The following is a 16,112-nucleotide window of genomic DNA, read 5'->3' on the forward strand; positions in this document are numbered from 1 at the left end:
CTTTTACAGTTTTAAGTCTATTTAAACTTTAAAATAATTTGAGCTATAATTATACTTATATATAAAAGATGTACATATATGTACTAATTATTATTATGCTATATATATTATTATTTTTTTCCATTCCTGGTGACTGTCGTCCTAACCCTAACCCATGCAAATCAACGTTGATCGAGTTGAGTTGACGTCGCTCATCTTCATGGAGGAGGACCACACGCTGCCATGAAACCCAACAACAACTGGGTCTGGTGCAACTAGTGCTACACTCACTCACTCACTCACTCACTCACTCACTCACCCAGCAGGGCCATGAAGCAGATACAGATGGCAAACAGGGAGCTGAAGCTGAGGCCCACATCCTCCCTGTAGATGGCCAGCGTCATCTCACAGTAGCGCCCCCTGTAGCCCTCGGGGCAGTGGCAGGTGAACTTGGAGGGTGAGTGAGCAACGCAGGTCCCGCGGTGGCACGGCCGTGTGGCACACAGCGTATACACACAGGACTTCCTGCTGCCGTTCACCTGGACCATGTGACCCCGCGGACACCTGCAGATGAAATGCAGAGGGGGGGGGGGGGGGGGGGGGTCAACATTGGATGTAGGCAAACATTGTTTAGATGTGCACAATTCTAGGAGCATTGGTGGAATTATTCTCTACAAGAAGGAGAGGCAGTACGTGAAGCAATTGCTAGTACATATAAATGAATGAATGAATGAATGAAGGCTTTCTTTCAAATCTGTGACTAAAAAACAAACAAACAAATACAAATAAGTAACAAAAACAAGAAACCAAATTAAAACACTTAAATCAAGTCAAGAAAAAAATGGAAATATTATTAATATAACACGTTTGAAAAGGAGCAAGAATAATTAATTTGTCCACTTGTGGATCATCGTTTATTTCAGGTGTGAGCAAACTCCAAATCCAGCCCGCCGAACTAAATACCACTGAATACCATGGGGTTTCAAAGTCACATGTTTTGCTGTAACTTTGCTTGGTTCAGTTTAAACAGACATTAAAGCACATTTTCTAGTTGTGTGTGTGTGTGTGTGTGTGTGTGTGTGCGCGCGTATGTGCGGTCCCAACAGAGATGGAACAACTGATGAAAACGCTGAGTGTGATGCTGGAAACAACCTGAATGGTTTCTTGCAGACAGAGACCACATTTCCTGCTTGGCTATGGAGAGGCACGGCTGTAATTAAAAGCTCGTTTGGGTGCAACAGCAAACAAAGACTTTATGAGGCCATTAATTGGGCCTCCTGTTCAACGTCTGCACAGAGACACGGGCTGTGCAGTCTGGCCTCGCCTTTCTTTCTTTTTTTCTTTCTTTTCTATTTGGTAATTTATTCACATTTGGGAATTTCCCATTTCCTTCCCATGAAACTGCAACGATGAATTCCAAAATGCTGCTGTGAATTATCTAACAAATCAGAGTCTTCCACCAAACAACCAGCAGGGGCACTGATGATTGACTAAACAGTTTGCATGCAGGAAAGCCAAGACGTTTATATATGTATAAAGCACCCTATAACGCTTTTGGCTTATTAATTAATTAATAAGTGGATAAGTTGCATTTCTGACAGGATGCACAAAAATTACTGTGCGGAGAGGAAATAAATGATTCAGCGGGCGCATAGCTGAAACTGACTAACGGTGGTTTTTATTTAGCACCTTTGAAAGGAGGGCACAGCACACGGGACGACCGACACAAACGACACAAACAATCTGATTCAAGGCAACTTGTCATGAGCCCTTTGATAGTTGAATAGCAGAAGCATTTCTTGTGTTTTCTGTTATTGAATACTTTATTAAATCAAAACCACCTTTTGAAATAAACAGCAGTTTGTCAAATGATACACACACACACACACACACACACACACACACACACATATATATGTATAGATAGATCGATAGATAGATCGATAGATAGATAGATAGAGCCCCTTATTTTGTATCTTAGTAAATCAACCCCAAAGACAGCAGACTGTGTGATTGGTTGCGATGTGTCCATTCCAACACACACACGCACGCACGCACGCACGCACACACACACACACAGATGCATGGCAGCACTGAGCCAGTGAATGGATCTTTCGACACCCTTTAATCAGGGGGGGACAACTAGGGAATTTGCCACTGCCACTGGGGCCAGCGGCTTTCGAAGATCGCTGGCTCCACTACTGTAACCACTGGCCCAGGTCAACATCAGGTGTCGATCCCCATAATAGCGAAAAAGAACTATTTGATCTAATAACATTTTTTTTTTTTTGAGGTAGGTTTACAAAAGTTATGTTGTCGACCGGAGCGTTAATCAATCGGATGAATGGTCGTAGGAAGACAACGTCAATTAAAGGGTCTATCACGTTGCAAGACGGAGGGGCTGTGTTTAGGACTGAGTGAAGGCACTGCAGCCAGGCCTGTTTGTGCTTCTTCTTCTTCTTGGTTGTCATTGTAACGTCATCACACCAAGTGAAGAGCGATGCTGGAGCAGATAAGTGCAGACAGCTGGTGAAACATTAAGGCCATTGCAGAGTGGCACCGTGCGAAGAGGTGAAAGTCATTTTCAACTTTTTCACATCCACTGCACACATGACTTGAAATTGTTAAAACTTGCAGGAAAAACGGAGTCGGAAATGAAGTGTGAGATTTGCTCCCAGATGTGGAGAGCAGACAGATTAGATGGCGGGATTTAAATAATCCATGAATTAAACATCCCTCCCTCGCATTCAAACCCGCTCTTGGTTAGAAACAGAAGCGGCCCTCTGGCGGACTGATACAGGTAAAGTAATTACTCAGCACTCATAAATGATGTATGACTTCACCCATCTGCGTTCCATTAGCTGTTAATCAGAACGATAGTTTTTATGACCCCATCAGCAGAGCGCAATCTGCTGCATGACATCACACACGCTGCTGCTGCACCTCCACCCTCCGCCACGAAGGAAGATTGATGCATTAGGTCGTACACAGTCCGGAGGTCTGATCTGATGAAACAGATGTGTGTGTGTGTGTGTGTGTGTGTCACGTGTGGCGACCTCGTCAATGGCAGCAGGTAAAATCTATCTATCCATCTAGTCTCAGATGTATCAGCAGGTAAAATCGTTCAGAAAGTCAATCATTGGAAAACACAGTGGATCCAGTTGATTTTCATCATAATTTACAATGTGGCTGTATTTAGTTTTTATATGTGCTGCTGTATTTTACTGTGTAACGCCAACGGGACGAATCTGCTTCAACACGGTTCAGTTTTGACTGAACCGTGAATGAACAAAATGCAGGTATACTTTAAATACCTGCATTTTGTATGATACCAGCAGTTTGCTTAATTATTATCATTTTTCTTTACTTTTTACACACAGCGATACTTGAGACACACCGCAGATGCTTTCAGTGTGAAGCCGAGGTCAAGTGCTTTGCGTAATAAAGTGGGCTTCCGTTGAGAAGCATCACAGCGGTTTTTACCGCATATTTAGAAATCGGCTACCAGACTGAAGAGGACTTGCATTTCCAACCATTTCCACCACTGAAGGTTGAAGGTGAAGGTTCACCTCAATCAGCAGTAGGTGACAGACATTTTCCAGTCAGGCGTCATTTATCATAGCAGAGTAACGTCATGCCGTAATTATAATGTGAGAAGGTATTTACAGATAGAAAGCAGAGAGAAAGACGTGGGAATTACATATATAAAAAATTGCAGAGAACACAATGGACATGGGCAATATATGCAAAAATGAAGTAGTCCATCGTGAGCCTCATTTATTCAACAATTGTTTACATTGGACTTTTCTTTTCTTTTTATTGATTTTCCAGATTTCCCATTTTTTTTTAGAACCACTGTTCTGTTTAGTACTCTAGGTCTCTTGTTTTGCCATATGTATGCAGAGATAGTTACATCTAATGAAACAAAAATGATTTCGGGACAAAAACAGGCTAACACTGAAATAAATATGTAAACTTTGGTAATATGTTCATTTTTGTGGCGCTGTGCGCTGCTCCATGATTTCAGGGCAGTAGTCCAAAGATTGCCACTGGGTTTCCCTGATAGAACAGTTCTCTACTTTTGCGAGCTGCTTGGATGATTTTTTTCCTTAACGTTGTAGTTATGAACCCGTGTGTTCACCAGCCTTGGTTTACCTACGGGCAGCTTAGCAGTTAGGGCTCTGTGGGCTCGCTCCAGCTCTGGGGGCGAATCCAGAACCCCGTCACCGAAGATTTCGAGCAGGCGCTTTGAAAAGACTGTGGTGGGTTGTGTGCCTTGAACAGACTCAGGCACTCCCCCTATTCGTATGTTATTGCGTCGGCTGCAGGGTTTCGAGATCGAACGTCTTAGCTCTAGTTTGGTGATCTTCCAGAGCAGTGTATTTAGCTTCCAGTTGCTGCACACGGTCACTGACTTGGTGGTTTGCGTCGTCTTCCAGGGAAGTCAATCTTTGTCCATGGTCAGAAATGGTTGTTTGGACGTTGTCTAGCTTAGTTTCTAGGGAAGTTAAGGCCAATTTAGACTCCGTGGAGAGGGCGACTCTATGCTCTTCTAGTAGCTTGGTCAGGGCGGCCATGTTAGCAGTCGCTAATTCGTCGTCCTTCCCCCCCCCCCCCCCGTCTTTTCTGGCCGACTTCGACGCCATTTGGTCTCCGGGTGGTAGTAGAAGTGACTTCGGCAAATAGCCTGCGAAAGATGCCGTGACACAAGTGAAAAGGTTACATTGAAATGTTGCGGGAGCTTCGGCGCTACGCGTCTACTCCATTCGTGACCTGGAAGTCCCTTCCCCAACCTCCACATCTTCACATCTGGGCCATACAATACAGAATACAACCACTGTAAACTCATGTACACCTATATTATAATAAAAACAAATAAATAAATAAGATAAATCAATAAAGGGAACAAAAACTGAGCATAAAACAGAAAAGGCCAAGGGCCAGATCCACACAGAATGGAGTGCAAGCGGCAAATTGCGGCGCTTATTGCGGCGACTTTATGGCCGCAATGTTCTCGCAATCTTTGCGTCGTATCCACAAAGGTTTTTGCGCTAATGGCATGCAGGCGCAAAAACACACAGAAATGCGGCACCTGAGGAGTAATGTGCACACGTCAATCACGGAAGTTGAATTTCTGATGGAATACTTTTATTTTTGTTGTTGTCAAATGACACGCACCTTGGCTTTCTGCCAAACTCACGTCAAGATAGAGACACCGGGAAACATCCTCGCAGCCCCGCGCACAGTACACACACACCTTTCCGGGATGTCTGTCATCCTCTTAAAGAGGAAGTATAATATGTTCGCCCCATACTAACAGCAACATTAATAAACAGTGGAACACATACAAAACTGAACACATGTCAGGAATGCTCCAATATGAATATGAGTGCTGTTGATTTATGGCATGAACAAACCTGAACCTGCGTGTAATTCTAAGTAGTCTGATTTCAAAAAGAGAAACTCTGGCGCTCCTGAGTGTTTGTGTGTGTGTGTGTGTGTGTGTGTGTGTGTGTGTGTGTGTGCATGATACAGAGGAGCGAGTCGCTCTGACGCCAGAAACACTTGACAGACAAAACTGCGCCTGGTTATAGCCGGCGTTGTTTACGTCTGTCAAATTATGTGCGGACGTGAGCGCAAACTCTTTGTGGATCCGACACGGTTTCGAAAGAGGCCTATTTGTATGGAAGAGGGTGTCGTTTTTACGCAAAAACGACTCATTTAAATGTAGCCCTTTGCGTGGATCTTCCGGCATAAAAGCCGTGCAATCGCTTTGTAGATCTGGCCGAAGTTTTTATAAACTTAATGCTTGTATTATTTTTTTCCCACATATAGTTTTAAATTGAGATAATTTACTGTTTCCCGTGGCTATTGACCTTTCCACATTCAAAGAATAACCCATCTCTTTTTGCCACTGTGATAACATAAGAGGGTATGTCGATTTCCAGCGTCTAAGTATATGTTTTTCTCAACGCTACAGACGAGAAAAAAGAATAATCAATTTCTAACCTCACTGTATATTGTGACATGCTTTGAAATATGCAAATTGATGGATTAAAATTAAATGTGATCTTTTTGTTCAAAGACATAGATGCCAGGAACATGGAAGTAGCAGCGTGACATTCGTTCCAAAAGCTGTGGGTGGAATTATTATTACGCCGTCACCAGAGCTGCCATGTGTGAGCTGTTCAGCTCTGAACGCAGGACACCTGTCAGTCAGCACGACAACAGGGTCTTTCTTCCCTCACAATTATTAATGGCTGCCATTAGCAAAATAGCTTAAAATAAATGCTGTGACAATAAACCCAGAGTGCTCATCCTACTTGGTGCTGACAGGCAAAAAATGATGGATTTCGCGAGGCTGCCTGCTTCTGTCGTGTTGAAAGGCCCTGCAAATGTATTTCGTAATTCTCTATAGACACACATTTGCAACCGCACATGCTTATGATGTGATATTTTATAGCGTGGTGTGTTCCACCACAAAACAGGTATAATATTTTACTATGCCAGTGCTCCTGGTCCATTTACAGACGTGGACAAAACTGTTAGTACCCTGACCGTTTTCAGCAACCCACGATGGTCGCTAAAGTAACTTGAAACTGACAAAAAAGTAATAAATAAAGATTTACTGCTTGTATTTAATCTCATTGTGTTCATCGCAGTGAGAGCTCAGTTGAGCTGGTGAACTGGGAGCCCCAGGTTACATCACTGCGCAGTAAAATCCACCAGCCCGGGAACTCTAGAGCACACAATGAAGTTACAGAGGTCCTGGAGAAGACAGAGCAGGATGCTCTGATCAACACGGCTGCCAAGAGTCAGTCAGGCTACGTTTGAGTACACTGCCAAGATATTCAGAACAGCAGATTATGTGGCTAAGAACGACAAGATGTTCACTGATTTTGAGAAGTTGGTTGGCCTGAAGAAAGCCAATTCTGTCAACTTGGGCAAATGTCATTCCAGATGAAATGGGAACTTTTCAAGAAGATGATAGAGAACAAGAGGAAGATCACAGTCTTGGCTGATGAGTCAACCACTGTTGAGCCAATGTTGATGGGAAGATGGAGCCCATTGCCTTTCCATTGTATCTGGTGGAGCTAGGTAGTCTCTTTGCAGCTCACATCAAGGCTAATACACCATTCATTCATGTATTATTTTTTTCATGCAGGTGTCTGAAGTGGCTCCAGGATGACTTCCCTGGGATAGTGCTACGTCACTACCTTGACCACAGGCAGGAGGTTACTGTGGACCAGGGACTGGATGATGTTACAGCAGGAACAAAAGACTTCTAGGCCTCAACCGTCTCTAGTCTTTATACAGCCAGTCAACAAATAATGTCAGGGAGCTGAGTGATTGTGCTCTCCACCTCCACATCACCCACAAGGGGATCGGTAAAGTCTTCACAGTCCGCTGGACAGGGTTATCATTGTCTAATCTTTGCAACAAAAGAAAGATAATGTGCTAAGTATGACAAAGCTGCTCTCACCTTCTTTATTTGACATCACCATTTCAGTGGAACAGTTTCGGCATGGCTCACCTGTCCAAAGACACTGAATGGTCCTAAAGCACACCATTTCACCCCAATGCTTAACCAATCAAAAGCAAATTTGCCTGTGAAAGTTCTCAGTCATCCAGGTTGCAAGAACAAGTCCAGTTGCCCTCACTTAACCCTTCTACTTTAAATGCCAGTATATGAACACAATTGCCTGTGACCAATAACGAGTCAGTGAAATAGCTTCATACATTACAATCACTAGCGTCAGTCTGTGCAGTCTGTCAGTCCTTTCCAGCCCTGGCCCAACATTTTCGTGAGACATCAGAAGATGAGGCCAAGGATGGCGAGGAGGGGGCAAGAATCAGAGGTCTACACTCCAAATTGACTTCCATCAACTTCCTGCAGAACCTGGCTGTAATGGCAGACATTCTCAATGACCTCAAAGACTGGTCTGAAATGCTCCTGAACAGGAGGATCACACTCCCAAAGGCAGGCAACACCATGGCAACATATGTCAACCGCATGGAAAGCCTCAGAAGCTACCCTGGAAAACACACAGTCACCACTGACCAAGCAGAAGAAGCGATGGCGGTCAAGGGAGGGCAGCTAAGTGCGGGCTAGTCTCCTATAATGACCTCTAGCACAGTTCAACCAAGCCATGTCTGACAACATGAAAGAAAGGCTTTTCACAACCTCAGCAGACAGAGCACAGGACACTGTCACAGCCAGCAAAAGAGACCTACACACACTCATCAGTGAAATTGCAAAGTCTTCGACACTGGAAACTGGGATCACGACCAGCCTCACTTTAGAAAAGAGAAGGTGAAAGCTTTGAGTCAAGTCTTACCTTGAAAAAAATGAAAATGAAATGAAAAAGAGGCCCACCTCCATCACCAAAGACGCAAGTGGAGGAGCAGATCGTGAGAGAGGGTATAGCTAAGGCATGGACAAACTACGGCACGGGGGCAATTTGCGGACCATTGAAGCTTTTCAACCTGGCCCGCCAACCTTGACGAAAATGATAATAGTCAGTAAGTCATAAAATAGCTGTATTTCATCATTTGTTTCAGTGTTTTAAGAGTCATTGGGCTTCAAAGACACAAATTTTGTTGTAACTTTTTTGTTCATTTTCAATTGACATTAAAGCATGTTTTTTTTTTTTTTTTTTTTACATATCGCATGCTGTTCATCTCCTATGAGGTGAGTCACCAAAACACTCCATCCATCTGCTCTTGCTCCGGCCCCACCTCTGTCAAATTTTAGAACCTTTGTGGCCTACCTGCCAAAAAGCTGACCCACACCTGGTCTAACATCACTGGATTTAAGAAGTTGAAGTCATAAAAGAACAATCTGTAGTATCGTGCGAGTCTGCAAGTTATTTTATTTTTTTAATAAGCACTATACCTGCAAGAGTCTATGTTGATTTCACCCCTGTTTTTATACCTTTGTTAATAATGTTGTTATGCAGTTATACTGTAAACATTATTGCACTACAACACACACTCCTGCCTGTATTTTTCAGAATATCTATTTTTATACTTTGTAAATGATGTTGTTATATTGTTAATTTGATGTGTTCTTCTGTGTTCTTTTCCCCCCACGTCAGTTTACAGACGCTCCGCTAAATTTCTCTAATTCTGATTACACATTTGAGGACACGTGATGTTAATTACAGGACCCATCTTAGTTCAACATGTCCCAACATATGATTGAATTATTTTCAGTCTTTTCTAGGGGTACCAACATTTTTGTCCAGACCAGTTTATTATTATTATTCTTATTATTATTCTTATTATTATTCTTATTATTATTATTGTTGTTATGTTCAATTACAATGTAAAAGCAATGTCTGATTTTCATAAGATCATTTTCAGTATATTTGTTTTTATTTCTTACTTCTTTTGTCAGTTTCAAGTTATTTCAGAGACCATTTGAGTTTTTCTTTCTTTAATAGAAGGGTGCAATTTTGTCCACGTCTGTATTTTTCTTTTGTGCAGGTACAGCTGTAAAGATTTAATGTATATGTCAAGTGCACACTTTAATAGAAGAAGAAGAAGAAGAAGAAGAAGAAGAAGAAGTCTCACAAAAGGATCAAGGGATCAGTGGGGACAACAGTGAGTACATGCATAGTCCAAAAAATGAATGAAAAAATAGAATCATATACAGAGCCATACGCCAAGCCATTGGAAGAAGGTAATGGAGTGGCAGAGGGCAAAAATGAGAGAAAAATAGCATGTTGGATGGATAATGATGGTGAGTGGGATGAGAGTAGGAGAGAAGCAAATGCAAAATTAAAAGCAGGGACGCTGCATGGACTGAACGGAGGCAAATGTTTCCAACGGCATCAATATTTGCTGATTGCTGATTTTTTTGGACCCCCGTGAAAATGAGATAGCACATCTCAAGGGGCTATCCCATAATAAATTCAAATTCAAACATTAGCCAAGAAGGGCTCCAGGCTTGAGCCAGTCCGCCACAGGAGAGAGCTGCTAGTGCTTCCAGTGCTGCTCATAGCACAGCGCTTGCCTCTGACACACATTCACACAGAAGGTCATGAAATGTTGTGAAACGGAAATAAAGTTTGCTAATTTTTTAATTTCAAGTAAAAACGCAAAACGAAAATGATTCAAGTTCGACTTTTTGAATTTGCTTGAAAGATAAATTTATTTTTGTTCCCACTTAAATACATGGCAATGTTTTGCTTTTGTGATTAACACCTTACTTTGTTAGAATATTGTTGTTGTTTTTTTTTTCCAGATTTATTTTGCAAGGTCAAAGATTTTTTTTTTTTTTTTTTGATGGGGGGGGGGGATTATAGTTTTCTGTTGTGAGTGCCAACTTTAAAAAAAAAAAAAAAAAGCTTGAGGCCCTACTCCAGTAATGACACACACACACGCACGCACACACACACACACACACACTCAACCTTGGTGAACCAGTGTTGCATACTTATACCCCAATCAAACTATTACCAAACAGAGCCGACAAAAATAAATAATAACAAAGAAATGCATCAATGAAAAAAATGTAGAGTCAGACAAATGTGTTTTCTCAAAATGTGGAAGTGAATGATTGTGTGATATCAGAAAAATTGCATCAACAAGTCCAAGGGCCAGAGCCACAAAGTCATTGCCCGGCTTTTACGCCAGAAAATCAGTGCAAATAGCACCAAAAAGCGGCAGGGCTGTGCACACTCATTTGAATATATATAAATGAGTCATTTTGCGTCAACTGACTGCCCCTTCTATGCAAATATGCCTCACTCAAATCAGGGCCAGATCCACAAAGAGTTAGCACTCGCATCCAAACATACTTTGACAGACGTAAACAGCGCCAGCAGAAATCAGGTGCAGTTTCATGCGTTTGGTATATGGTCATTGTGTTTGGTCCTATTTGCCTGTCAGTAAGCCTATGAAATATTTTTGGGATGGACAAACTTGAGCGTTGCAGGCTGTTTTCTTCTCTCTTCTTTTGGATGGAATTTCCCGACTTTACACATCTTTAACGTTACAATTTTTATTGAAGACTGTGTGTTTCTATCTATTCTCTTATTTTCTTGTCACATTTCTTATCGTAGTGATTGCTGTCCTTTGTTTCAAGCTAGCTCAATATTATTAATTCATTGAAGACGACGTGGTCTGATGCTACGCTTTTAACAATCTCTCTTTCTTTCTTTTGGACACATGATCTTGGGTGTGTGAAGTGAACGGCTTGTGCCGTGTGTCGTCTTGCTTTGTCGTCACCACAAGAAAAAAATCTGCTAAGAACCAGGATGTGTCACTGTGGCTCTGATATACGGTGGCCATCAGCAGTCACTGGATGACAGTTCCTTTGACCGGCTTGCTTTTCATTTCGTTTGGCTATCATCTGCAATCACCTCGAGCTGTCCCATCAGGTTTGCCAGCACAGATATTATGACAGGGAGGTATTCTTCATCTCTGCAGCTGCAGCTCAGTCTGATTTATCACCACTTTCCCGCATTTTCGATTTCTGCTGCTGCATTTCACTGCACTGCTTAGACTCCACTCGCTTGAGTGGATGCTACAGCCTTTCCTTTGTCATGGGAAATACATGTAAATTCAAGGGATATCTTGTTGCTCTTACTTCTGTTTTAGGTTTTAGTTCTGTGTCTTTAGGAAATGTCAAGTCATTTGGAAACATTAAGATGATACCAAGATGTCGTGGTTCAAGTCCCTGTTGAGCACAGCCTTCATGCCAAAGTGCAATATCTGGCAACTGATCCAGCTGTACTGCATCGCCGCTTCCAACAGAAGCTTTCCCCCCCCTCTTGAATAGTCAAAGGTGAAAACTGGTGTTTTGGCTTGGCCCCAACACTGTTACTGCTTACTTAAAATATGAATCAGTCTCCTCAAACCCTTCACAAGGACAATAGGCCTCATATTCTTAGCAAGACAGTTGACTATCCACTGCATGGTCTTAGTGCTCCATGTCCAGGAAAGTGGAGGCTTCAGATCTTGCTTGGCTCTTGTTGAACTGCTGCTCGTTGAGGCAGGATGTGCGTGAATTCATGTGATGGGTGATGGTTGTTAGATCACATGTGTGTGTGTGTGTGTGTGTGTGTGTGTGTGTGTGTGTGTGTGTGTGTGTGTGTGTAAGATTCTTAAAGGAACCTGTGTAAGCACATCATTTCTTTTGCCAAAGTTAACTACCGGTAACTTCCTAAAGGACCTATTTACTTCTAATATCCCAACATCCCCCCCAACTGAAATCAAAAGCTAAAGCTTAAATATGACTACTACTTAAATATAACATATTGGCTCAATCCTGAGTCAGAACATTTACATGCAGAACTTTACCGGTCTAATCGAACTTCTCGCCTTGTCCCAGTTTACATGCGGCTGAGAAAATCGAATTATTGACGGGAACGTGTCCTCCCCCACACTAGGGGGCGATTTGAGTCTTTTCAGCGTGTTAACTTCTGCTTAACCTCTATCGTCGCAGAATAACAAAACAACTGGAGTGCAATACAACACCGGTGTGATGTCCGTACTGGCCTTCAATTTAACGAGTTTCCTCACATACACATCATACACAACATTTTGATTTGGGCTGCCTGAGACAACTGGTTTCCCTCGGCCATCATGTTTTCTTTACTTTCATTAAAATTGCTAGTGACACGTTGTGTGTGTGTTTGTGATTTTTTTTTTTGACGATTGCTGACTGCGATGCAGCAGCTGTTTGTTTGGTAAGGAAACCCGATGGTGATTTGGGGAGGCAGACAACAACGCTGTGTGCTTTTGGAAGTCTACAACAAAACCAGTGCTGTGTCTCAATCCAGGGTCTGCATCCTTGAAGTATGCATTTTGAAAGGAAGTTGCGTCATAGCACTGCGCGAAGGCTCGTCCCAATTCCCGAGGGTGCTTAGGACGCTCAAAATGCATACTCGGAATGCGCCCTCGTTTTAGCTGATCCCCCCCCCCCACCGCACTGTAGCCTTTTTCTTTTCTCCCCATCCAACAAGCCTGTTTTTGTTTGAGGACAATTACTGGCAATTCCATTTTCACGCTGGCGGCCTCACCTACCTGTCAACCAACACGATGTACAAAAAGGTTGCCATTGTGTTTGGAATGGAAAAGGCGCACATGTAGCCAAACATTTTCTACTTTTGCGGCGAGGAACATTTCCACTACTTGAGTTTTTGTACCTGCACTCGTGCACCCTCCACAGGTCAACGCAGGTGAAGGGGGGGCTGCATTGGTTCCTCTTGCAGGAGTCTGACGAGCACCCGGGGGAGAGGCCCTGCACGTTGACCTGGGAAACCCCGTCACGCGGCTGACTGTCCAGTGGCAAGTAGCGTCCGTTGAGCCGGCCATCCCTCATGCAGCCTGCACACAGGGTGAAAAGCAAATCAGTTGGAAATAACTTCCTGCGAGACATGTTGAGAAACTTAGTGCACACCAAGGCACTCATTTTTGCAAAAAGGTGTCATGCCTTTATTTTATTTCAACACTGTGGGAGGGTCAACAATGGGGATGCGACAGTACAGTTTTCCCACAGTTCAGTATGCATCATGGTTTTTGGGCCACGGTAGCAGTGTGGTTTCAATATCCTTATATAAAACTACTCTGGCAAGCAAAGGCAATATTGTATTGTAAACTAATTGTAAGCACAGATACAATCAAACCAAAACCTTTATTTGAAAAACAACAACAGTGCCGTATCAGATCAAATTAAACAAACATAAAATTACACAAATTCAATATGAATATAAAGTTTAAGACTATCCAATAAAAAGAAACTAAATTTTATTCCACTCACAGCCAAGTCGAGACATTTTCACTTTATTGGGCTGTAGCGGGTCAGATAATGTAAATGGATTTTATTTATTCTTTCTTTTTTTTTTTTTTTTTAACAAATGGTGAAATATTTATTTTTAACAGGCAGGAAAAAAAATCTGTTTATATGGTTATACTAATACAATTATTAATATTAAAAAAATGGGCTCAGCGATCTAATGTTGATATGTTAGCTAAATGCATACGTTACGTAACCTGAATATACCCTGATGCAGACACACACAGTCACCACCAGGGTGGCGCCACAACTACAACAGACACAGAGGAGAAAGATGAGCAAGTAGGACTATAGTTGGACTATAGTTATTATCTCAAGCTGCAAGCTCCGAAGAGACGCTAGCGTTGACGTAGTAAATGCGTTATGATAATATATTCTGTCGGTTGTTGTTTCCTGCACTTGGTACTTGGAAGTGATCTTACATGATAATTGATACCGTTGTTTGCTGTTGGGTATTGAACCAAACAGGGCGTACAGAACAATTTGGTAAAATCCCAAAATTGTTGCATCCCTGGCCAACAGGTGAGCACATTGGATGGCCAATTAGCTAATGGCTGCCACAGTCAAATAAGCAATGGTTGGCCAACAGGGGGCCTCTTATCCAAACGTTCTTCAGATAGAGACTAAGATACACAGCATGCATCGCCCACAAATAACACTGAATGCAAGAAAGAGCAGAAGTCTGTCTACATTTTTCTGAATTCCTCATAAAGACCTCGTTGCCTTTCAGTTGAAACCCCCCCCCCCCCCCCCCCCCCACACACACACACTCTATCATTGATTTCGTTGTCGTCCCTGCCTTTCCTTTGAAATCTGATTTTAGAATAAAAATTTAATTTGAAAGGAAATGTTAAACACGTGTACGCGAGTGCAAAAAATACCAACTTCCCAGTCTGCTGGCGATTGCGTCATTTAAAGGTCCCTTCTCTGTTGCACTTGGTCAACACTTGAATGTCAACATTGCAAATACCTTGTCTACTGACAAGCCATTGCTTTTACAAATTTTGTATTTACAAATTTGAATCTTAATCAGCCTATCAGTTGGCCCTGACATTTCTGGAACAATTGAAATGCCAAACAGTTTGATCATCTAAAACAGCGACAGGGATAAGCAGCTCAATTCTATTTTGTTCATGCTGAGAAGATAAATTCAGCAGTTTCAGGAAGCACTACTGGACTGCTATTTTTGGAGAGATCTGACTTTATTGATTTGCACAAACATTGTCAGACTCATTTGTGTACCAGCCTCTTGAACATGATCAAAGGTAATAAGACTATTTCCTATGGAGGCAGCAGCGATGCCCCAAAATAGCCGTAGCCCCGCACCCCGGTGCAGTGTATCGCTCAAAATGGAGATTTTTCTGTCGTCGCCAGATTAGCCAACTAGCTAGGGTAGCTAGGCTAGACGCCCGACACCAGACTCTCAAACAGCTTCATCCATCAAGCTGTCAGGAAGCTGAACTCTCTCCCCTTTTTAGTATGTTTTTATTATGTTTCTCTCTCTTTTTAACTTTTTAACGTATGTTTATATTTCTGCACTGTGGGCACGAGAGAAACGCCTTTTCAATTAATCTGTATGTCTTGTACATACAGCTGAAATTGAAAAATAAATTGACTTGACTTGACATGGAGGTGAGCCAAGAGCGAATACTCTATCACCTGAAGGCCCTCTCATTGACACGCTTATGAATTCACAATTTCATTACTTGCTTGGCCATTGCATTGAGACTGTTTAAAGCTAATACTTTGCAATGAAATAAAAAAAAGTAAATAAAAAAGAAACAAAAAAACTAACAACCCAAACCTAAATGGGTTAATTTGTTAATTAACACTGAATTCACCCCGACTTTCAGCTATTCGGATGTTTTGAAGCTATTTAGACAAAAAAGGAAAAGACACAGTGCAAGTATAAATAAGCAGCTTATTTAATGTTTGCAAATTGCAAATAGTGCAATGTGTGGTTTTCTGAATTTTCTAAAGTCTAATACCTGGTTGTGTAACATATACATTTTGCAGATGACTTAAGAAAGAAATGCAGCTCTGCTCATTGTCATACGGCTCAATTTATCATCTTTCTTCATATATTATACTCTATATATATTCATCAACTTCTCAAACCTTATGAAGAGGAGCATGTGACTTGAACATTACTGGGGTAACGGTGGCGCATATAGATTTCAACATATAATAATAAATACTTGCCTCACAAATTTCCTACTGACTGATGGAGGATACTTTTTAAGCAGAAGTGGATCCCATTTAAACGTCAAGAGTTTGTGTGTGTGAGTCAAGTGCACCAAAAGTCTCCTTTATCTCCTGTTCCCAA

The 16,112-nt window shown here is 42.0% G+C and overlaps 1 protein-coding gene across 1 annotated transcript in view; it reads right to left on the reverse strand.

Moving 5' to 3' along the window:
- The window catches only part of LOC142889654 (neural-cadherin-like), a 310,909-nt gene that overhangs the window by 21,741 nt on the left and 273,056 nt on the right, over positions 1 to 16,112 (reverse strand). Inside the window, exons 34-35 of the mRNA XM_076028445.1 lie at positions 13,137 to 13,317; positions 299 to 543 (exon numbers count right to left, since the gene is read on the reverse strand). Of these exons, the coding sequence (XP_075884560.1) occupies positions 299 to 543; positions 13,137 to 13,317 (426 nt within the window). The remainder of the gene's footprint in view (positions 1 to 298; positions 544 to 13,136; positions 13,318 to 16,112) is intronic.

Source organism: Nelusetta ayraudi, unplaced genomic scaffold, assembly GCF_046127955.1.
Source record: "Nelusetta ayraudi isolate G7.1 ecotype Tasmania unplaced genomic scaffold, CSIRO-AGI_Nayr_v1 ptg000023l, whole genome shotgun sequence".
Lineage (NCBI taxonomy): Eukaryota > Metazoa > Chordata > Actinopteri > Tetraodontiformes > Monacanthidae > Nelusetta > Nelusetta ayraudi.